This window comes from Manacus vitellinus, unplaced genomic scaffold (genome assembly GCF_001715985.3).
Source record: "Manacus vitellinus isolate BGI_N305 unplaced genomic scaffold, ASM171598v3 scaffold_37_pilon, whole genome shotgun sequence".
NCBI lineage: Eukaryota > Metazoa > Chordata > Aves > Passeriformes > Pipridae > Manacus > Manacus vitellinus.
The window spans coordinates 5,072,024-5,096,134 of NW_021940517.1; the positions used below are offsets into that span (position 1 = coordinate 5,072,024).

The 24,111-nt window shown below is 38.6% G+C and overlaps 2 protein-coding genes across 6 annotated transcripts in view; one reads left to right on the plus strand and one right to left on the minus strand.

The window, feature by feature from the left end:
- Nucleotides 1-1,112: 1,112 nt before the first annotated feature.
- Nucleotides 1,113-16,785, minus strand: ARV1 (ARV1 homolog, fatty acid homeostasis modulator). Of its 2 annotated transcripts, none has more exons than XM_018077457.2 (5): nucleotides 16,388-16,499; nucleotides 6,532-6,651; nucleotides 4,711-4,864; nucleotides 3,600-3,824; nucleotides 1,113-3,135 (listed from the first exon to the last, which is right to left on the minus strand). In XM_018077457.2, exons 1-5 carry the CDS (start codon nucleotides 16,391-16,393, stop codon nucleotides 3,029-3,031), a joined length of 612 nt encoding a protein of 203 aa, XP_017932946.1. In that variant the 5' UTR covers nucleotides 16,394-16,499; the 3' UTR covers nucleotides 1,113-3,028. The 2 variants fall into 2 exon arrangements, with proteins under 2 accessions (XP_017932946.1, XP_008921825.1); XM_008923577.3 differs by lacking the exon at nucleotides 16,388-16,499 and adding an exon at nucleotides 16,650-16,785 and having other exon boundaries at nucleotides 1,114-3,135.
- A 202-nt stretch (nucleotides 16,786-16,987) lies between these two features.
- The window catches only part of TTC13 (tetratricopeptide repeat domain 13), a 40,743-nt gene continuing 33,619 nt past the window's right edge, over nucleotides 16,988-24,111 (plus strand). For 2 of the 4 annotated variants that reach the window (XM_029961615.1, XM_029961616.1), the window contains exons 1-3: nucleotides 18,916-19,018; nucleotides 20,870-20,964; nucleotides 23,761-23,836. In XM_029961615.1, coding sequence (XP_029817475.1) covers nucleotides 18,940-19,018; nucleotides 20,870-20,964; nucleotides 23,761-23,836 — 250 coding nt within the window. In that variant the 5' untranslated portion in view covers nucleotides 18,916-18,939. Of the gene's footprint in view, nucleotides 17,187-18,915; nucleotides 19,019-20,869; nucleotides 20,965-23,760; nucleotides 23,837-24,111 lie in introns of those variants that run through there. The other 2 variants (XM_018077445.3, XM_029961617.1) reach the window with 2 other exon arrangements.

Sequence of the window (24,111 nt, forward strand, 5' to 3'; positions counted from 1 at the left end):
ATATTCTTCCTTCATGTTCATCCATTGTAAACCAGGGAATAGGATGTTCAGATATTTGCTTAATGATACACTCACACGCATCTATACTGCATCTTTTCTTACATATTTTTCTACAGATTCTATCCCCTTAGTTTTATAGCCATTTTAATTTTGTAGAAGTCTACCAGACTCCTGTCTTCTCTTTTAATGCTTCCCAGCTTTCACTGTAATTCTCAGTTTTGCAAAGAAAAATTTCTAAATGCTTGTTACATGACCTATGGACCCAGATGAAGTTCCCAGCTCCCACTGCGCAATCACTAAACCATTGCTCAACCCAAGTCTCAGTAATATCCCTGGTTCTTCTGTGCATTTCATATAACAGAGTTCTGGAATTTGCTCCATAGGCCACAATATCCTGTTCAGTTCCAAGCAAAACTCAAAGAATTTACATGGGTTCATTTGCAGTATGTTGTATTTTTAACTGAAGTAAATCCTTTCCCATTAGTTAATGAAGCAACTGAAGACATATAGAAAGGGCGGGCAATTTGTCATACATCTTCCAGCATGGATGACTGTTTCATTACAAAAAGTATATGGAAAAGAGATGAGCTCGTAAGACAAAAAAGAATAAAAGCGAGAGAGATATGACTGTTTTAAACAGGCAGGACCTTAAAATAGTCTTGGTTCTCTCTGAAGGACCATATGGAACACTTTTCCAAAAGCATAAGAAGTGCACACACACCTGCCCCCACACACAGAGGGTGTCCTTAAGCTCCCCCTAGAGTTATGAAATATTAGTGTATTTGCCATGTTAGTTCTGGTAAATGAGTAGCTCTAACACCAAACAATCCTGAATGTCCTACATTACTAACGATGCCTCTGAAGACTGAGAACCTGTACCACACCTGCTTTTGTTCCATAGCTCTGTAGCTCTTAATTGTCTTCTCCCCCTCAAAGTTGTGTAAGGACAGTGGTGGCTCCTGACAGCATAGTTGATATGTTATCAGCCTGGGTGACACAACAGATAAACATTTCTTCTTTCAGAGCGTGTTCATGTCCTTTCTAGGTCTTCTGAATAAAACTCAGAAAATGTCCTGAAATCAATTCTTTTAAATTCAAAATAAACTTTAATTTAAGAACACTGTCTCCAAGTAAAATTTATATACATTGTATTTATAATTTTGCTGCTGACAAGGTAACATTTACATGTAGTTACTTGCATTACTCACACTTAAATAGGATCCACTCAGCGTTAGACTGAAACCAGTGCCAGAGCAAATGTCTGAAAAAAAAAAACCCTTTTGTGTATAACCATGACACATATGATGAAAACAAAAAAAATATAAGTATCTATCCTAATAAGAACAAACCAAAGCACCGTTGTTACATCATTAGAAAAACAGGATTGGCAGTAGAAACTATGTACATTTTCTGAAGAGACATACAGAGTCGTGGTGGGTTGACCCTGTCTGGATACCACTAAAGCCGCTCTATCACTCCTCTCCTCAGCTGCGCAGGAAGAGAAAATGTATGGAAAGGCTCATGAGTCGAGATAAGGACAGGGAGAGATCACTCACCAGTTACTTCATGGACAAAACAGACTCAACTTTGGGAAATTAGTTTACTTTATTATCAATCAAGAGTCTCACATACTTTAAAAGGTTGCAATTTGGGGTTTTTTGCCTTCTCTCACATGCCCAGGAAGCTGTAAAGTGTAACACAAATAACACAAGTGCTGTCAGCCTCCAACCTAATAAAACAGAATCAGCAACCATTTGCTTTTCTGACCAAATAACTTATATAGCAAGGGCAGTTGCATCAGACAAACATGTTTGATGTCTTCTATGGTCATAATCTAGACTTAGTCTAAACCTGTTGGGAATTAGCTTGTTGCAAAATGTTTCTGATTCATTTTGCAAAACAGAGACCGGAGACAGTATCTGAGGAAAACAAAGAATGGAAGTAATATCTATGGATAGTGTAGCCTTCCAGAACTGAAGCAGGAGAATGAAACATTGGATGGAATGTAATGGTAACTGGTTTGCACAAAAGAAGTGGGTTTGTGTCCTAATTACTGTCCGGTGGAAACTCATTCTGCCAGCTCCTTTGTCGGCCATCTTCCCCTCTCTTTGCTTGCTGATGAAAAGGGTGCAAAACTTTGTTTCTTCACTAATTTAGGCCTAAATATTTTTGTTCATTTGTTTGTTTTTTTAAAGTACTACTCTGTTGCTGAACAGCTTCATATTTCACTTTTTGCTTCTGCTAAACCTGCTGCCAGATGAGGGCTGGGTGTGGGGGATGTAACTTAATATTAAATGCAGAAGTAGTGGTATCCTGAACAACCGTGTATGTTGGGGATCAGAGTTATTTTACTCTCTTTTCAGCTTTCAAAACAAAGCAGCAGCATTTATGAGATCACAGAAAATTTCAAGCCAGTTACAACTATCGTTCCTAGAGATTACTCTAGAACTAGATTTTTTATTATTTTGGAGTGTTACATAAACATTCCGGAGAATGCTCTTGGTTTTACCACTGAAGTTTTATTGTGCAATACTTGCCTTTTCTCTAATAAACTGTTTGCACATGTTCACTTGTTTCTCTGAAAATCTAGTGTAGTGGAAATATAAATTTTAGCTTTTACATTTTTCCGCTGCTTCCCTTCCTCTTAAGGGAACAATTCATCCTCCTCTTAATGCCAAAATGCAGTGATTGGTAGAAGTGCTGGGTTTTTTAAGTGTACCTGTTTTCTAACAGCCATAGCTACGCAGGCAGATTTATAAAATTATTAGGATGGTGACATGTTCCTATTTTTAATGAGAAAATAAACAAGCTAAGGTTGAAGTTTTATGGCTCATCACAGTAAAGAGCTAAACTTCTGAAGTTTCTCATTTTAACTCATTCTGAAACTGTCTAAACTCACCCAAGTTTTTGTTATCTATCATCTTTTTTATCATTATGAAAATAGTGTCTTTAGAGCCTGCTGGTAGAGATCATTCTTAGAAAATGATAATCATAGTGTTGGTATTTCTTCATATCTGGGCTGACCATTTCAAACATCCCATCCCATTTTCTGGAACAAGCAGACCACACCATTTTCCAAAATTAATCCAAAGAAGATGGCAAACCAAGGGAGTATTCGATTCAAGTTCAATGTAACTGCAAAAGAAAACAGAACAAATTTATCACGTACCATTTAAGAAGATCATAGAAACCATGAGAGAATTTTGATATTCATTTGCATGTATAAGAAATCACACAGATCTGCATTCCAAAGCCATGCATAAAATTAACATGAAATTTTGATTTTCCAGAAACTCCAAGAATTCTATTTTTTGTTTTAATGATCCATGATGAATTGTTTCAAATTCTAATTATGGATCTAATGGATATAATACAGCATATACAAAGGGATGATAGTGAGATGAGGTGCTTTTTCTTTTCTTAATAATAAAGTTTTTTGTTTCAATCACTTTCTATTAAAGTCTAAAGTTTTAAGCTAGATCTATCAGTCACATATCTGATATTGATTAAAAATATAGAAAGAATAATGACTTCTGTAACACCTGCAGTCTCTCACATACATTCTATACACATAAAAATAAAAAAAAGCAAAAATGTACCTCTAATTGCCTGAGAGTTTGATATCAAGACAAACACTTTTATAAACGCAAGGCACAAAGGTGTGTAGTCATGTTCCCAAATAACAGCTGGGATTAGCAAAAGCTTTCCATAGGTGGACAACAGCAGTGCTTTGAGAAGTAAAATGAAGTCAGACTTTCTTTTCAGCATTTCAGGTGTCATCCACCATAAGGTAATAAAAATGCCAATGAAAAATGAAGTTTGTTCTAAAAGGGAATAAAAGGAATTGGAAAGAGAGAATGAAGAACAAAATCAATACTTGTCTTCTTTGAAAAGGTCACCAGCAATGAACTCTTTTCATCCAGCATAAGAAAAAATACTAAGGTGAAAACACCATTGAGCTACTAGACTTTTTTTGACACCATATTCCTGTGTTATGGTGGAATTAATGCAGATGTCAAAGACCCTCTCATAACAACTGTAATAGATGAGTTACTACTGAAAAATGAATTCAACATTTTTACTGACATAAGCAACATTAGACAATATATGATTTAAATTAAACTCTGAATGTCTAAGAGAAATACTAGTTTTAATCTGCAAGTTTGATGTAAACACTATCACCTGAAAAGTATGAGAATAAATGCATTAACCAACATAAAACAAAAACCTTCTCCTGCCCTCAAATGTAGTCTTAGAGCACAGATGTGTTTACTCTTTACTGGTCTGTATTTTTGCACATTTATTTAAAAAAACCCCAAACCAACAGATACAGCTTTTTCCAGTTGTTTACTTTTGTAAGGCTCCTTAATGTTGTATCACCTTAATGAATAATAAACCTTTAAGTCTACATCAAATATGGAATAAGGCTGACACCTACATTAGTCTTCAAACTATGTCAAAGATTTCTGAATATTGTCACTTTTCAGTGTTTTCATATCTAATGCTAATCATACCAGTCTGAACTGTAATCAGGATCAAAACAGGTATTTAATTAAATGAAGGCAAATTAGAGAGCATGTGTGTAATAGTGTAAGCTTACAGGGTTTGACATAACATTGATTCTGTATGTATTTTCGCAATATGGGCTTGAAAGACTGATGAAGATTTGCAATGCTTAAAAAGTAGACAGTGACATATCATCAATCTTACCTAAAGAAGCTATGCCAAACATTCTATAAAAATCCCATTCTTTGGCATATCTGATTAAGTCATCAGGATCTGTATTTTGGCTTGAATCCTGTAGCTGCAACCACCTGATATAAGCTTCACAGAGCAAACAAAATATACAGAGCTTTCCATGAATCTAGTAAATGAACAAATAATAAAAGCATTAGTATTGAAGCAGCATAAATTAAAGCAGTAGTATGAAATCGGTATTTAAAATATATTTCAACATCTTTACACAAACAAGCTCCATAGGTTTATTATTTTTCTTTAGAATATAATCAAAACTACTTCTGTTGAATCACTAGTTTAGCACATCATCCTTTTAATATCAGTTACATCGACAGACAAATTACAACATGTAGAAAACTGCATGAATAGTTCAATATAGAAGAATGTATACAACTGTGGTTTCTAAAGCCTGATCCATACTTTTCTAAAATTGGGAAGGCTGTTTCATCTACGAATGCAAAACCAAAATTCTGCCAGCTAGGAGAATTATACTATCCAAAATTCCAGTTTAAGGGCAACTCTCCCATTTGGCAAACTGGTTTATATAGCCTTGTTTTTCACTGGGACAATCTCCATTAGAAGAAACTAGTAGTGCAGTTATACCAAAATATTTCTTAGTTAGTAAAGGGTGAGGTGCCAAAAATAAATGGAGCAATACAACCAAACAAAAATATCCTCTGAAATGACTGCAAAAATGATGTTGTGAGGGCCCAAAGTTAGCATGTTTCCACATTAAACAGCTTATAAACTGTGTGTATGTGAGGTGATTTCTGATTTCATAGAGATTTAAAGACATAAATGCAATTTCTGTGCATGGATTCTATTTTTTCCATTAGAGGCAAGTTATGCCAATTGCACATACATGCCCAGGCTTAGCTAGTTTAAAATTCAACTCAATTTATTTGAATAGATGACATTTCCACAGATAGAATAGTTCTTCCAGAACCCTCACAGTAAACATAATTACCAGTCTCCAGAAGCACCGAATTAATAAAAAATATTTAGTGAGATTTATGCTTGAGAGATGAGGTGAGTATATATATCAACATTGCTTAAACTGGACTGCCTAAGAGGCATCAACATGAACCCAGCACACACTTATGCTTGGATAGTTTGCTCTAGATTAGCTGCCCTCTCCTGGGAAATCAATCCTTACAGTAAAACTACACGATTCTGTCAGAAAGTATACACCTGTACACTACAGCCTGGCCAGCCCAACTAAGTTGATTATGTAACTCTGCATCAACAACATTTGAATCTTTTGCTGTAGCTTTGAGAGCATGGTTAATTAATCAGGAAGAAACTCATGAGAAATTAGTACAGTAGGTTTAATTGCCACAGTATTGTTAATATGGTATGTTCTACTCCTATAGCTCTCTTCAGAGGGAATTGTTTCCAACAGAAATTTAATTTGGAAATTAATTTGAAATTAGATCTTTCTCTTACAATGTAATTTAGCACATCATCCTTTTAACATCAATTAATGTGATAGGCAAATTGGGGGGGTTTAGAGAACCGTATGAACAGTTCTATACAGTTCCTTCTCTTCAGTGGGTAAACTGTATTTGCTGGTACTGTGACATCACTACTATGAAGACAGAAACTGTCTTAGTAACAGCTGGAACTTGAGATTTCATGTGTTCTGTTTATGATATAACTGGTTCAGCTTGCTGAAATCTGTGGAAGGGCAGGAGAAGAACAATCTCTAAAATTTTATAACTATAACAATCAACTTACCAAATCTAAATATATTTTTAACCAAAAAAGTCACAAAGTAGGGGCAGAGCAACTTACATTTATCTTTGTATTGAAAAGAATGTGCCTGTATGCTTGTGCTTTACATAAGACAGCATTAATCAAGATGATAACAGGATCATACTCAATATATTTGTCCACAGGTTTCTGGCAGGATTTCTGAAAGTTAAAAATCAAGAATTAGGGAAAAAAAATAGAAAGCAAGAGTTTATGAAATGTTCCTATAATCTTAGCACAACTGCATAAATCCAAACTAGCTATTCAATTCTTTTTAGTCTTTCCTTAATTTTCAATACCTTTTGAATCCATGAAGAAAAATTGCTTCCCCTCTCTTGATACTGCAGTTGACACACAGACTTCCCGTATAAAACATAAAGGTACACTATCGATTTTTACAGGCTTCAGATTAACACTGATAATAAACTATGTAAGCATGGACTTAGTCATCATTTTGTGCTCTGCAGATGCAAAAAATAAAACTACCTTCCCAAGACTCAAGAAATGCACCAGTATGTTGTTAAAGGTTGACTTATCATGCCTCATCTACTGGGTATTTCGTTTGGGTTATTTTTTGTAATTTTTTGGAAAGAAAACTAATTTCTTCTATCACTTCCTTCTTTTCAGAGATGCTTTATCCTAGAATCCTACCTTCTTCTTCCTTTCAAGAAGACAGTAAATGTTTTTTGTTGTTGCATTGTTATTCCATATTGTTGTCTGGATGTTTCAACTGATTTCCCATTATTGAGCAAATATCAATACATTCAGAATACTGATAATGTAGTTTTCATACACAGCTATAGCCAAAGAGTCAGAAGGTGCCACTAAACAGTGGTAGGACACTAGACCATTGCTTCTTCAATACATTTGCTGGTTGCCCCTGTTCCTGCTGGAGAGGTTATTTCACCCAGACCACTGGGAACTGCTTGTCATCAACCTCCTCCTGCTTTACTGAACTACCTGCACGGCTGATCACTCCTTGAGTTAAATGAGAAGGGATAACAAAAGGCTGATACACTAACTTTGAGCAGGAAGGTTAAATAACAGTCTTACAAAAGGCTCACCTAGCAGACCTGAGGGGAGAAATAACTTTTAGCAGAGAGCTGAGGAGCAGCAGCAACCACTTCAGCTCAAACAAGTGCACTTGCAGAAGGGTGCTGGCCTGCAGGTCAGCTTTCTCCTGCTCCCAATCCTCCAGTTTGGCTTCTTGTCTCCTCCAACCTGTCCTCAGCTAATCCTGCTCCCCTGGGCCTTGGCATTAGTTGCCATGCTCAGAGTACAACAGTCCTAGAAATGATATCTATTTCCATTTTAATGAGTGTATGGCTGTGCACTGCCAGAAGAGACACGTATGCACACCACTTTATGAAATGCTGAACGGTAAAAAATGCAGCATCAGACAGCACACACCTACAGACAAACTCCCAGGAAAGGAAAAAAAAGTTTTTTCAGTTTTATAGATTCCTTATGTCTATGGTACAAACAACAACTAAATATCACGCAGCTGCTAGCTCACTTTTCCCCCAAAAGGATGAGAATCAGAAAAAGGTAAAATGCATGGGTTGCAATAGGAACAGTTTAACAATTGAAATAAAGTAAAATATAGTAATAATAGTAATGAAATGGAAGATAAGAATAGAGAGAGAGATAAGACCCAAGAGAAACAAGCGCTGCACAATACAATTTCTTACCACCCACTGATCGAAGCCCAGCCTGTCCCTGAGCAGTGATTGGTCCCTCCCAGCCAAATTCCCTCAGCTTATGTACTGGGCATGACATTCTATGGTATGGAGTATCCCTTTGGTCAGTTTGGATCAGCTGTCCTGGCCATGCTCTCTCCCAGCTTCTTGTGCACCTGCTGGCTGGCAGAGCATAGGAAACTGAAAAGTTCTTGATGTGGGGTAACTACTGAGCAACAACTAACACAGCAGAGTGTTATCAGCATTACTCTCATACTGAATCTAAAACACAGCACTGTACCAGCTACTAGGAATAAAATTAAATCAGCCAAAACCAAGAAGTGTCCAAAGTTAATTTTGCCTTGCTATTTAACAGAATTATTATTGTAGAACCTGAGAATGCAAAATTTCATCAGCAAATTGACTCAAAAGTCCAACATCTATATCAAGAAAAACATCCAAACAAATGCATAAATTGAATAGAATGTCTAGGGAATATTACAACCACTAATCAGTGTTTCTTGGTCCACTTCAAGGAAAAATTCAATTCACTTGGATTAAAAAAGAAAATACTGTGTATGACAGTACACAAGTTAGATATAATGAATTGAAAAACTGACTCAATTAACCAAGAGTTTGATAGGTCTAAAATTAAAGTGAGTGAGATGGAAGAAAGGACATAATTAACAGAAGACCACAGCTACAGGATTTAATAGAGTGAAAAAGAAATTGCCCCTTTAATTAAAGGCAGTGTCCTGCTTCATTTCTTTCTACTGGGAAATCATGAACAGATATTTTTATACGTGGTAATTTACATATGTCAAATCTCTGGGTTGATGTAGCATGGGAAAAGTCCAATTTTTCTAATAGGTTTATTCACACAAGTACTGGACAAGTCCATACAAAATGAGATTATTCTTCAACACAACGAGTGTCATAAAGGTTAGATGAAGGATATCTGACATACTCTTGGATTTATTATGCTCTCAAATTCCCCTACAACAGAGCATTTTTTGACCAGGATCAAAAATCTTTCTGAGTAAAGAATGGTATTTTCAATCAGAGGATCCCAATTGAACACTGATCAAAAAATGTGCAGTTAAGAGGTACTGCAAAATTTGCACTGACAGCTGACATGAATTTTAGACCATTAAAACATATCGGACCAACCCTCTGGGCAAAACCAACGATACAGAAATTCTGCTGCAGATACGTAAGGAGATTGCTACAAATGAATACACAAATAATGGTGTCTTCTGCCCCACAGTTTCTGGCAGCCAAATATGAAACTGTCTGCAGGTATAAAAATCATGTTTAATTTAGTATTTCTGTCTTCTAGAGCTAGATGAGAACCCTATTCTTAATATATTTTATATTCCCAGTTTACTTTATTTCTATCTGAATCTCTGTTGTAAGATGGAAAAGTCCTTTGTGCATATCCAGCCACCTAGCCGGCATGAGCTCATCCAGGGATTTGTGAGCCCTACAAACCACCTCTGCTGCAAAAGACTTGCGTACACACTGCCACAGACTAATTGGACAAGATGATGTTTGCTATACCGATAGAATATCACAGAATTAACATGCCCTCTAGGATGAATTTTTCTCCAGACCTGGCCTTTTTGATTATATTTCTGGCTATATTACTAAAACATCTGATGCTAACCTTAAATGCCTAGGAAGGAAACCTGTGACTAGAGCCTGACTTCAGAAATCAGTGCGAGCAAGGGCTGATGCAGTTTAAGTACACATAGGTTTAACCAGATAGTTTTATCTAGTTAAAGTAATGTAACTTTATTGACACTCATAATCACTAATACTGTCAGAGAATATTGGTATGAGCAACTCAGCTCTGGAGAACTGCTTGCACATTTAAGAATTCAGTCAGGCAATTTAGAGTGAACTGGAACACTGGTGCTCATCTCATTCCCAGCTGCAGTTCTGCACAGCTGTAGTCAATGGCCTGGGCAGCATGAGTGAAAAAGGCCATTCTTTAACAAACCTGAGCTTTTTCAGTCTTCTCTGGGCTTTCTTGAAGAAATGCCTCAGTTATCATAACCAGTTCTAAAGCGATAGAAATAACTGGATTTCTCTATGCTTTTAGCCATTTTTCAATTTCTTCCTTAAATATGTAACTGACATCAGAAAAAGGAAGTAACTGGTATTTTTTCTTGAAAAAATACACATTACTTTGACTAAAAGGTATTTTCAGATTATGTTGCAGAAGAGGAAAGGTTAAAGCTGACACCATAAATTCTATTTATACATCTTCTGAATTCGTAAATTTAAGGAAAATTACAAGAGTTTGATACTGACACACGAAAGTCCAACAGATACCGTGGTCCCCTAAAAAAGAGTGTTGAAAGTATTTCAATATTCTAATAAATTTAAATGGGTATTAGTTTAGGAACTGTTTGACTAACCAAATATTTAGGAATATTTGACTGTGCTTGTCCATTGTTTCAAAATAAAAAAAAAAAGCTTCCATTTTCACAGTTTAGAAATTTACTTAGTTTCTTTTCAAAATATAAGCTGGTACAACCACGTTCTTCATAGCATAGTAGATCAGATTCTTTTTGATCAAAGCAATCCAAAACATTTAGGGAAAGCAATATATATTTTAACATCTGAGTTGTATTACATATAACCAAAAAAAGTACTCATACGTAAAATTACTGATACGTAATTCTAATGTTTATGACCTTTTATAAAACACTACTCAAACTACTCTTCTTTGTTCATCAAAGATGAAAACTTGCAAACAGCATTCACAAATGTATGCCCAATACAATAAAGTGTACAAATATTTGAGAAAATACCTACTGTCTCTGAAGGATAAAGTTCCTAAACAGTACTTTTTTGGAGTCCAAGCTCCATCCTGATATAAAAATACCAGGAAAACCACACCGGGAATAGGTTTGCAAATCTCTGGACATTAGAAACATCAGTGAAACAGTTTCATTGTAGTTTGACAAAAATATGCTACAATTTTTTGCTGGACTATACATACAGCAAATTTTAATAACATTTACATAACTTTGACATGAACATAGGTCATTTACATAGGTTCACAGGGCAAATTAGCACAGAGCCATCCTCTTGTGAGAGTGCCCTTAATCCCAATTGCCCCCTTAAACAGTAAAATGTAATTAGCTGTGCTGCTTTCAGGAGAGGGTTCTTTATTAGGGATGCAATTAAGTGTCATAATAGGCTGAAAAATGAAACAGCCTGGTTTCAGATGCATTCCATTTCAGAAAACAAATTAGAAATATTCTTTTATATTTTTTTCCTACATGACACATTTTCCAGTAGAGCTGGTCTGTAAATAGTTATGTAAAATTCACATACTTTATTTTCCAGGATGATCTTTGTACTCTTGACAGATTTGTTATCTTACCATATAAATGCTTTGCATTCAAAGCATTTACAGTCTCTCCACCTTGCTGCAATAAAAGAGCTTTTCAATTATTTTTTAATTGCAGAAAAGCTAAATGAAGTGTGCACTACACAGGCAATTTGGCTTTCTTATTACAAAACACAAGGGGGATCCTGACTGAGCTCTACATACTGCAATGAATAATTTTTTTCCCTTTGTTAGGGTCTGGAATGATTTTAACAATTTATTTTTAAATACAACAACATATATATAATTGAAAACCAAATTTTTAAAAAGTTTGCATGCTTTTCCTTCTATTTCTGAGAAAGTGAAGTTTGCTAATTTCCTTCTATATTCATTGCACTTTGCGGAACTTATTGTAGGTTATCCGAATGTGTTCCCACCCCCTGCCCCAGCATTAATATTATAGTAGCAATGTTATCTGAGCAGTATTTTTTTCTAACTCTTCTTAGTGGTTGGTTTGTAATATATTCAGTGAAGATTTGCTGTATTATTTACAGATGAATTAAGTTTTAAGGATTTCAAAATAATTAACAAAAACCTTACCTAGAAAGAACCATATAGGCTTACTGTCACCATCACTTCTCATTTAGAATAGGGTAAGCATCAGTACGTTCACAGATTAGGACTAAAACCAGACCCATGAGCTGAAAAAGGACAGCCAAATGTCACTTTCATTGGAGGCAATCCTAACATGTCTGCACACCCCTACACCCTCTCCTGCCACTCCCCAGTTTTCATGCTGAGAACAAAGTATATTAAACAAGTCTTCTCAAGGAGGTGAGTTTGCTCAGAATTTTATTATCTCTTTTTAGGTGCCTTTAAGTTCTTTTTAAGGAGCAACAGCCCACTTGTTTCTTGTAATGGCACTTCCACAGCCAAGGATACGTAGGATGAGAAAAAGGTTCATCCACTAAATGTGAATCTTGAGCAAGAATGAATGTGCAATGCCAGAGGTCTGGGCTAGGCGTCTGCTGAAACTGGTTTTGATTAAACAAAACAGATATAAAAAGAAGTTATGGAACTTGAGGAATTTGTAGCAGTTAGCGATCTTGCAGAGCTCTTGACAAAATATATGGCCTTTCCAACTCAAGCTTCATGGTACTGTGCGGAGTTCTATGTTTTACAGAAGAAGGTTCCTTTAGTTTCTTCAGTATCCATTGCAAATTTATTCCCAGAGTGGATAGTAACACTTGTGAGGTCTTTAATGCTTGCCCATGTTAAAATTACAATACAGAGTTCAAAGAAACTTTTAATTATATTAAGAGCAATAACAAATGCCACAGGTACTAAACAGAAGCAACATTAGGCTGAATTTCCAAAATTGTACTCTAATGTTGTGAGCTGGAAACACATATTCCCTAATGGAAGCTTTTATTATTTGCCTCTGGAAAAAATTCCTTCTTTACTTCAACAAATTAGTAACAGAATACAAAATTATGGCATTTTGCTTAGATATTCAAATTTAAATCTTCCACATGATAATCACATGCAGATCAGGTTAAACACATCCTAGAAATAAATGTAGGGCAAACAGAAGATGCAGTTGGGAGAATTTAGCTTCTTCAACCTTGAGATGATGTTCTAAAAAGTGTTGAATGACAGGGTCATCCTGAGAACGGCAAAGACCTTTTTAGATGCAGATCTATTAATTTATCAACGATAACTTTAAACTAGCACTGGGCCAAGTCTGTAGGTCAGTATAAAACAGTGATGATCTTGACAGTGTTCTGCTTGTTTCTAATTTTCTGAGGCCCGTTATTTTACTTACCATATGGAACAAATATCGGGTTGTTGGTTGTTTTTTTCCCATAATGTGTCAGTATTTTCAGGTACTACTTGAAAATGGGAATGAAACACAAGTGTTTTTTAACAAAAAAAACCATTGGCCTCACTTTCAGTATCACTATACAATCTTTATATGAACTTTTCATTTTTTCTTTCTTATGCTCCAATGGAGTAGCTGTACTCAATGCTCTCACTCCACAGAGACAGATGAAAACTGCTCTCAGGCTGAGTGATCACATCTTCTAATGTCACCTCAGACCTTCAATTTTTCTTAAATACCTTTAGCTTTTTGTAAGTTTTTAGAGGCCTCCACTCTAAGTTTTATACCTACTTGATATAATGGTGTTTCATGCTGATAAGTGGGATCTACATATATTTTGAAGTGAAGCCTTCTAAGCTATCATTATTTTTAGGTTAGATTCATAATCAGGAAGATTCATAACACTGACAAACTCCTTATAACACTCCCTGTGAAAGTTTGTGAAGGGTATCAAATGACATTCCGTACTTTACTATCTTTTGTTGTCAGCAGCACAGTCTTGCCTGCATGGAGTAGAATATCTGCAGAGAGTTAGTACAGTGACAAAACTATCCTTACAGATTAAAAGGAAAAAGTAAAACAAGAACTGCTGTATTAGAAACCATGAGGTCTTGGTAGATGGAGACAAACAGTGGTGCTTTCCTGCAATGTACAGATAAAACTGAATTCAGATCTGCTCACTTAAAGGAATCTTTTGATCTTGGCAATCCTCTAATTCTCATCTCCACTTTATAAACCATGAGGTAACATATTTCTTACTCAAGGGTTTTCGTATTGCCTGTTCCTCATGAGCTCCTACTTTCAGCACTTCCTGGGTGGCCAGAAATTGAGAGAAAATCTTAAAGTTTTTGAAAAGTCAGAGATTTTTTGTCTATGTTTTCAGCTGCTTTACGCTCTACAGCAACGAGCCATATAAAGTGACTGCTGGGCTGGGAAAAGAGAAAGACATGAATCAGCTCTTTCTACTATAATCAGTGATTTGTACATACCTTGTTTTCACAGCTGCTTCTTGGTAACAAAAGCTGAGATCTAATATGTATCTCTTTCAACCTGAGGTAGGCCAGTTTACATTTCCCCAAATGTAAACTGCCCACAGAAGTCAATCTACAATCTCTGCTTTTGATCTAGGAAGTGTCTGAATGACTCAAAGTTAAAAAGCTGTAAAGGAATTCATCACAGATTTCATACAAAGCGTTTTGGTCATCTGTTATGTTCATAGCTTCATGGTTTGTAAATTAATGCATCTTCTACCAGCATTCGCAAAATGCCAAGGGCTTCAAAACCAGAGGGAACAACCACAAGGAAATTTGAATGATACACAACTAATTCCTTAGAAAATATTCAACAACTGGTTCAAGCACTGGGTTTCCTCTATTTTAGAGAAACCAGACAGGATGTTATGAAACAAAGTCACAGATAAAATCAAAGGCTTAGTCAAGTTGTATTTGCAGATCTCTCCATTCCATTTTTTTCCCCTTAGCTTCCTAAGTGATCCAGTTTTTTACATGCTACCAAAAAAAGTAGAAAAAAAAGTAAAAACTGACACCAGAGACACATCTACACAAACCCTATCAAAAGTTGAAAACAGTAACTTAGAAATACTTGAAAACACTGCTGAAAAAGGTAAATTTTTTTTCCTGCCACTGCAAAATCTCCAAAAAACCATAGGAGATGCTAAAAGAGAAAATAGCTATTTTAACATTTTGAAAAGACTGTGAAAAAAAATAACAGAACTGTGAGAGGCAGAGTGGGAAGGGAGAGCAGTAAATAGCCTAGAACATGCTGGTGCCATTTCAGAAAGTTGGGTAAGTAATACAGAAGTCCTTGTCTGTACATTCACAGAATCATAGAACATCCTGAGTTGGATAGGACCCACAAGAATCACTGAAGTCCAACTCCTGGCACTGCACAGGACCATGCCCAAGAATCACACTATGTGCCTTAGAGTGTTGTCCAAATGCTTCTTGAACTCTGTCAGGCTTGTTGCTGTGACCACTTCCCTGGGGAGCCTTTCTGGTGCGCAACCAACCTCTTCACGAGGGTGAAGAACCTTCTTCTAATATCCAACCTAAACCTCCCCTGACACAACTTCATTCCTTCGAGTCCTGTCACTGGCCACCACAGAGAAGAGATCAGTGCCTGCCCCTCTGCTTCCCCTCATCAGGAAGCTGTAGACTGCAATGAAGTCTCCTCTCCAGATCCTTCACTATCTTTGTTGATCTCCTTTGGACGCTCTCTAACAGCTTTATATCTTTCTTACATTACAGTGCCCAAAACTGCACACAATATTCAAGGTGAGGCCGCACCAGTGCAGAGCAGAGTAGGACAATCCTCTCCCTCGACTGGCTGGCGATGCTTTGCCTGATGCTCCTCAGGACACAGTTGGCCCTCCCGACTGCCAGGGCACTGCTGACTCATATTCAACTTGCCACTGACCAGGTCCCTTTGAATAATCATCAGTCAGACTGTGACATTTAGGTCCAATGGTATGGGAGCTATGTCCAACCACATAGCCATGCTCAGATTCACCCTTCAGCAAGAGCCAAGCCAAGCACACACAGCAGCAGACCCACTGCACGCCCTGTACAGGACTGCACAGGACAGTCGGGACAGTGCTACCATGCAGGTGCTCTTGAGGAACTGGAGAAAATGACACTGGGAAGCAGGGCAGATGTAAGACCTACAGAATCACAGAATGGGTCAGGTTGGAAGGGACCACTGTGTGTCATCTGGTTCAACCTCCCTGCTCCGGCAGGGTCATCCCAGAGCACATGGCATAGCATTGCATCCAGATGGTTCCTAAATATCTCCAATGAGGGAGATGCCACAACCTCTCTGAACAATCTGTTCCAGTGCTTGGTCGCCTGCACAGTAAAGAAGTTCTTCCTCATATCCAGGTGGAACTTCCTGTGCATCAGTTTCTGCCCATTGCCTCTTGTCCTATTGGTTGGGACCACTGAGAAGACCACCTGGTTCCATCCTTTAGATACGTACATACATTGATGAGGTCCCCTCTCAATCATCTCTTCTCAAGGCTGAACAGGCCCAGCTTTCTCAGCCTTTCCTCGTAAGACACCTGGATTCAGGGAAAACGGCCACAACGCCGCCAGCAGGAGGCGCCCCAAGGGACCGCAGCGCGTGGCAGGCGGGGCCTACACCACGTGCCACCACCTCCGGGCGTCGGAGCCTTCCACGCGCATCCTTCCCTATCCTTCCCGCCCGCCCCGCCCGCCGCCCTGGGCGCGACTTGACTCACGCAGATGGAGATGCGGAGCACCCCGCGCCGGTAGTCCCGGTACAGCTCCGCCGCCTCCCCGTTGCACTCGATGCAGCGGTAGGCACCGAGCGCCGCCATGGCGCGCGACAGCACCTCCCAGCCCTCTCAGCGCTCCCAAACCGCCGCCTCGCTTCCGCGTTCGGGGGCGCAGCCGAGCCGGACCGCGCCGCCCTGCATTTCGGGAGTTGTAGTTCTCTCGCTATCGCCGCCGGCCAGGGCGCTCCGGCGGAGAACTCCATGTCCCAGGGGGCAACGCGGCAGCGGCCCCGCGGGAGGGGCTGTGGGGGCGCCCCATGTCCCCGGCGGCGGCAGCGCGCATGAGCACTGTGAAGATGGCACCTGCCGGCGGGGTGGCGCGGAGTCTGTGGGTGCCGGTGGCTCTGCTGGCCCTGCTGGCCCGGGCCGCTCTCGCCCTTACCGAGCGCTACCCGGCGCTGTCCCTGCTCCAGCAGGAGCGGCACCGCCAGCGCCACGGCCCCGCGGGGGAGTGGGCGGAGCAGTACTCGGCCGAGTGCGGTGAGTCTGGGGCGTCGCCGCGGTGACCGCCCGCAGTGCCGGGTCGGCGGTGACGGAGCCGCTGGACTGGCGCGGGAGGCGGTGGGGTGATGGTGGTGGGCGGTGCGGGGTTCCGGCGGCCCCTCGGCTGTGCGCGCCGGTGCCGCTGAGCTGACTCATCCCGGAGCATCTCCCGTGCGAGCGGCACCCCCGAGCAACGCGGAGCGGGGGCTGCGGCACCGGGCATAGGGAAGGCTCTCACCCCTTGGACGGAGAAACCGTACGGCGTGTGGTACCACACTGGAGGATTCCTGCTGCCCCACTCACCTCCCGAGCCTGGCAGCTGGATTCTGCCTGCTTTTTAATCCCTGCACTCAGGAGCGTGGGGACATGCCAGCACCTTGTGCTCACTGAGTTTCTTAGTACAAGAAAGACAAGGAGAGGGTCCAGTGGAGGCCCACAGAGATGATTAGGGGTCTGGAGCATCTCTCCTATGAGGAGACACTGAGGAAGCTGGGCCTGTTTAGTCTAGAGAAGAGACGACTGAGAGGGGATCTCATTAATGCATTTAAATATCTCAAAGGCGGGTGCCAAGAGGGTGGTGCCAGGCTCTTTTCAGCAGTGCCCAGCAGCAGGGCGAGAAGGAATGGCCATAAACTAAAACAAGCAGAAGTTCCACCTCAACATGAGGAAGAACTTTTTATTGAGGGTGGCAGAGCACTGGAATAGGCTGCCCAGAGAGGTCATGAGTTCTCCCTGTCTGGAGACATTCAAAGCCCACCTGGACTTGTTCCTGTGTCACCTGCTCTAGTGACCCTGTCTTGGCAGAGGAGTTGGACTAAATGATCCCCAGAGGTCCCTTCCAACCCTGAGAATTCTGTGGTTCTGTAAGTTGGATGTGGCTTGATTTATTTTCGGCCACAGTTACGTGTATTTTGCTGGTGAACTGGGTGCTTCTCTTTATGAGAAGTTTATGTAGCAGGTCTTCTGGTCTTTTTCAAGTTAATTGATGGCTTGTAAAACAGGCACAGTTAAAACTATTTTTATGTGTTTCAATATCTTTTGCATCAGAAGCATGTGGCTTAATCTCTTGTGATCGTTGATTGTGAGCATGGTGTGAATGGACCGTACAAAAATGCCAGTCTGAATCAAAATGTACACATAGTACAGATGAAGAAAAAGGTTTATCAATTCATTGGAATGTAGACACTAAATTATATGTAGGAGAATAATCAGTAATGTGTCATGACTTCTTAGCTGTCAGCACCATTTTATGATTTTCCCCCCTTTATTTCATGAAGCCTGTGCTCACATCAACAGTTCCTGTGGTCCCTAAGAACTAATATACAACTAGTGTAATCCACTTGAATTACAGATTTTGTAGAAATACCTTGTTATGTATTTGCTGCATCTGTGCTTTTTCCTTCCCCCCCCGCCCTTTGTGTGTGTACTTTTGTCTTCACATTATATAGTTCTTTGGTTAGTTGTTATCACTGTTTTTTTGGGGGATGTGGGTGGCTGCAGTGGCTGAGAGCCACAGAATGTAAACACTAAATCAGATTGTGAAAGTTATCTCAGATAACCATTGCTACACTTTATTCAAGTTTAAGCATAAAGCCAAGAAGACTTTCACCCAGTGTTGAGATCAAAATCTGTACACCATACAAGTTAATAAATGGCAAAGCACTTGATTACGTCTGTTAGTAAACTTGACGTGAATGATTGACTCAGGATACTCCTTCAGAGTGTATATGGAAGATTAGATTTTGATTTAATGGTGGATGTTATTTTAAAGAGACCAGTGTATCTGGGATTGATACCAGGAATTCTGCTGAAATCATCAGGTACCTCAGGTACTTTGTGTGCATGATAATAAGATAGCCCTTAATTACAAAACAATATACTTGAAATAGCTGTATACCAATTCACTTCTTGCTATTTAAATAGCATGACTAAATAAATTGCTCGTTATAAAATTCCTTTTAGCTCCTGCTCTTTTGTTTCAGTACAACTTTCACAGAAGCTGAGATTCTTTTTGTTTCAAGTACTTGAGGTCCCGGGTAATTTCTCTGGTTGATGTTTCTTGTTTTTCATAAAGTTGTTAGCGTGGTACAGTTTTGATTGTATCTGACTTGCAGACAAAGGCAGATCCATTCTTCTCTGTGAGTAAAGCAGTTTGTTGCCCCCAAAACTGCAAGATATTAGGAGTCCTTTCCGCACTATAGCTTGTAACAGGTAGGCTGTTCTTATTCCCTGCCCCCTTATTAAAAAATTCCATCACTGAATTTTTGCTTTTGTGCAGAACACTGTTGTGGAGGTAGGCCATACCTGCACCTCTTTGTTTTGGTTTCTAAAGTGAAAATTACTCTGTGAGTCTGCAGCCAAAACTCTTAACTGTCACTGATTTATGAGCACCAACAAGGAAAAAGTAACATGTTAATAACGCTGCCATAGCACAGGAGGGTTTGGCCAACGTGAGGAACAAAGGGCAGTGTTGAAACCTCCTGCTGTCTTTTTGGAAACTGTGGGTGGTGAGCCACTGTTCTCACAGGACTTTCTGACTTTATACTTTGACCTTCTGCTTTTTAGCACTCTTACTGCTGTTGTAAAACTTCTACTGGTTATCATTTATGGCTCAACATAGCTCCAAGTTCCTATTTACAGGAAATTATTTTAGATGCTATTTTGACTTCTCTTTATAAGGAGACTGTTTCTTTTTCTCTTTTAGCTCTGTGATTGTGAGAAATAGGGAATTAACTAACTGCAATCCTTAAGAAGTCAAAGAGCACACTGCCCCCCAGCCTTTCAAACTAAGCTTCAAGCTTATATTTACAAATATTAGGGGAGATGATAAAATTTGGTATTTGTGGCATGGATTCAAAGAGATAATACTGTATATCTGCTTTTTCTTGTTTACTCTTGAAATATTTCTAGATAATAGAAGCTTTAGGACCTGAAGATTTAGAGGTACCAATTCTGCAATTAAAGCACTCTATAGAGGAAGTAGTGACTTCTATGGTATATCAATCTGGGGGGATTGTTGATTTTTATTATTACTTGTTTATTTGGTGTCTTAAACTTTTTCTCAACAAACTGTGTTTGGCTTTTTATAGGTTTGAATCAATCCTACCCTTTTTGTAATGCCCTTCTTATTAGTACCTGTGGGGACCTTTGTATGTGGTCAGTCAATTATGGTTTACTATTCTGGCTGCTTTTTAGTCTTAATATCTCTGTTTTCTGAATCTCCAACAGCAGCTCTTTCCCTGCCTCTGTACAGTCCATTCCATTTATTTCCTCTCTGGGATTGCAATGATAATTTTATTTATTATTTCTGGGGCCAGAGAATGGAATCATAATGCTAAAAGGGGACATGTCTACCCCAAAGTTTTGTTATTTGCTTCCAGCATCCTCCTTTTTTTACCTCCACCCTCTTTTTTAGCACCTCTTTTTTTTTTCCATTTATTTTTAACCAAAAACAGAAGCACAAGTAGACAGAAAACTAACTATATAAAAGTAGTCATGTAAACTATTGCTTCCCTGGCTGTGTGGATGTAGTGCTGTGAGCAGAAAGCACTTCACGAAAATTTTGCCCAGTGGAGTGCCCAGTGGGGAAGCTGTTTAGCTGAACATGAGGAGATGTGAGATGTGATAATAGAACACACATGTAAGGTATTCCTAAAGGTATTTTCTTTCTTTTCCCCCAGATTCATCATTTTTGCACTTCCATGAATCGGATTGTGACATAGGAGGGTCATCGTCTTGTGAATCTATGCTTTCTCTGAACACAGAGAAAATTCTGGTATGCTATCAAGAATATAACGTACAGAACAATTTTAATAGATTGTTGAAGGTGCAGATCACTTTTGCTCCTTAACCAGTTAGAATGACGTTCAGGGAAGTAACTACAAATAGAATCTATTAATCAGTAGGTGTAGGTGCCCAAAAGACTTAAGTATGAATGAACTCATGTTGCTCATAAAAGTATTACTTTGTAGTGCTCCATCTCGAGTCTGTAGGGCTGTCAGCTAATTGAGACTGATGTTTTCACTGAAAGCTAACCTTCACCTCAATTAGTCAACTGATTAATTGTTTGCATTTAGGGGTGCAGGGGCTATGCCTGAAATAGGGGAAGGTGCATTATTTTTTACCCAGATTAGCTTCCTGAGTTTTACCACAAAATGTGTATAACTGCAGGAATAGTGACTTGCAATCACTACAGAAATAACATTGTGCAAAGACAAGAGTTAGAGGCTTCAGGCCATATTTCTCTAAATGTAATGTAGACATGGCATGTGGTGAATATTCTAACAGAAGAAGAGCATTTCTTGGTAGAGAGACTTCAAGAGGATTATCTTGTAATTTGAGTTTTCTTGCAACACTGCTATTAGCCTTTTGATCTTGAACAAATATAATCTTCAGTCTACATCAGAACACAGGTTTGATGTTGCTTCTTCAGTCCAGTGTAGTCAGAGGTATTGAAAATCTTGAAATAATTCCCATATGAATATATAAAGAAGCCTTGGCAAATTTGTAGGAATTATTGGCTATAGGGAAACATGGAAAAAAAGATGGTAATTGGAAACAACTTCTCCAAAGGTGGCATTTGGAAATAAAACTACAGCAAATCCACCAACCCAATTATTTAATTTGGATATTCTCCTTAGACATTACTTCATTAGATATTGGTCAGATCTTCTGTCTAGTCTAGTCCAACAGCAGCAGCAATTCTTTCTAAAGCAGTGAAATGTATATTAGTTTGTAAGACATTTCCCTGTTACAAAAAAAGAAAAGTTAAAGAGAGCAACAATTCAATCTGCTGGGGTCTGGTGATGTGATGAAAATTCTTCTCCCGTTTCTTGAAGGCAGCATGACTCACAGATTTTGCATGTAGAGTTGCAGAATGTCTAACCTGTACCTGAATTCAGAGTTTGTTGAAGAAGGATTTCTTTCTCTGCCACCCCAAGAACCAACCACTGTTCTGTTATTCTGTAATGACAAAAGAGGCAAGGTAGTGGTACTTCTCTTGCTGTCACATGCATGCCTGTAATCCATAGGAAATTACTGTAATGCCAGATTGTACCACTTGTAGTTTATTTTCCAATACCCAGTGTGGAATCATGCTATATCTTTGTCTGCAGACAAAGAAGTGTAGACCTTTTTTGTGAATCCCCCAAGGAAGAGGTTATACTTCAGTAAAAAGTCTGTGGAGTTTTTTCATACTGTTAATACAATTATAGAACAATAATTAAGTGTTAAAGATCACTTTCTGAATTAGGGTTTCTGGAAATTACTCAAAGGCCATTGATGATATAAAAAGGTTGTGTTTCGAAGTCTGTGTGATTTGTAAATGTGTATGGACTGCAACATAGATTTATTTTACTTGTTGTTATACCTGTTGAACGCTGCTCATTCTTGTGCTGGCTTTTAATTACTTTTTTCTAAAAGGAGAAGAACTTTTCCATTCTGTTACTGTAGCAGTGCAGCAGTAGGTGGAGTAACAATTTGCAGAGTGTTATGGTGTAATGTAGAGCTCATACGTTATCTTTTATTGCAGTAAAAACAAAGTTTGTAAAATCCATTTGCTAATCATTCATACCCGCAAAAATGCTCAAGTTTTTAGAGCAGACCAAACTTTCTTCTCGTTATTAGATGGCACAGGGTAGAAAATGTGAAATGGAATTTGACCAGTTACTTTTGCACCTTGTAGATAAGTGAAATATGTTTTGTGGATACAAGTAACATGGCTACTTTTGATTAGACAGGCAAAAAAACATGAAAAGAAGACAGTAGAGAAGCTGTTTAGTTGAAGCAAAAGAAGAGAACTGAACAGAGAGAGAAGTTATTTTTTCCCCTTTCTTGTTTCCTAAAACAGTTTGAAAGATGTATTAATGACATGAATATTTTTTATTTTTCTAACATAAACTACTCTCGTAGACTTACAACTATCTATGGAAAATACTTGTGAAAATGAACAGAGTGGAGTAATTCTATATTTCTGAGGGGTTGTCTTGAACAGTATTGGTTTCTGTAGGTGCATTATTTAGGGAACAGACATCCTGGATGAGGCTACAATTGGCTGAACAAAGTCTAAAACTGATAGAAAGTAATTGTTAAAAGGACAGGCTCTTTCATATGGCATTGTGAAGTTACACTTTTCTTTATTGATGGAGTGATGCTCTTTTCAGTGTTTATTTTCAATGTTTTACTGTTCTGCAGTATCCTTCCCTTTGGAGGAGACAAAGGAATAATTAATGGAGTAAAGAGTATGAACTTTCATATGAAATAGCATGTGTCTTAGAAAGACTTCCAAAACTTCATGTTAAACAGATGTAATACAGAAACATCAGCCACTGGTAAAATGCTGACAGTGTTCTTTCATCTGAAAGGTTTGGTTAGCCTTATGTTAGAGAGGAAAACAGCAGTAGTTTCTCTCCCTATGGAAGACTAGGAATGAATTTGTATTGTTACCTTAATGCAACCACATTAGTCTTAACTTTGCTACTTAAGGCATTCTCTTAAGGATTTAAGACATGGATTTTCTATTAAATTCTTGATTGTTGTTTGCTGAATACTTAAAAAACATGATGTTTTACAGAGCCAAGCGAAGTTGCTTGCAGAGCAAAAACGATTTCCATTTGCTACTGATAATGACAACACAAATGAAGAATTGGGTAAGATGCCTTGTATAAGGTTTGTGCGAGTGAATGATGTGCTGATTATTAGTACAACATTTTGAAAATAAACTGATAGATGCATTAACTTTGAAGTGTTCCAATAAGTCTGAAAATACAGTGAGTTTTCCCTGGTTATACAAAGAAAATACTTATCTTGCTAAAAATCTTTCCTGCTTTGTGCAATAGAATTTTTCACCATGTCTTCTTAAGCAGATGTTCAAAAAGCATTTTGATAAATCCTTTTAAACAGGCTCAACTACTTCCTGCTTTCC

Bases quoted from the DNA above. Each gene is read 5' to 3' on its own strand.
- ARV1 (XM_008923577.3), bottom strand. From the start codon at position 16,748: ATGGCGGCGCTCGGTGCCTACCGCTGCATCGAGTGCAACGGGGAGGCG. The intron at 4,865-6,531 runs GTAAGTTGCTCT...TTCATTTACTAG, and splicing joins TTTTCAATACAAAGATAAAT to ATTCATGGAAAGCTCTGTAT. The intron at 3,825-4,710 runs GTAAGATTGATG...ATTCCCTTTTAG, and splicing joins GTTTGGCATAGCTTCTTTAG to AACAAACTTCATTTTTCATT.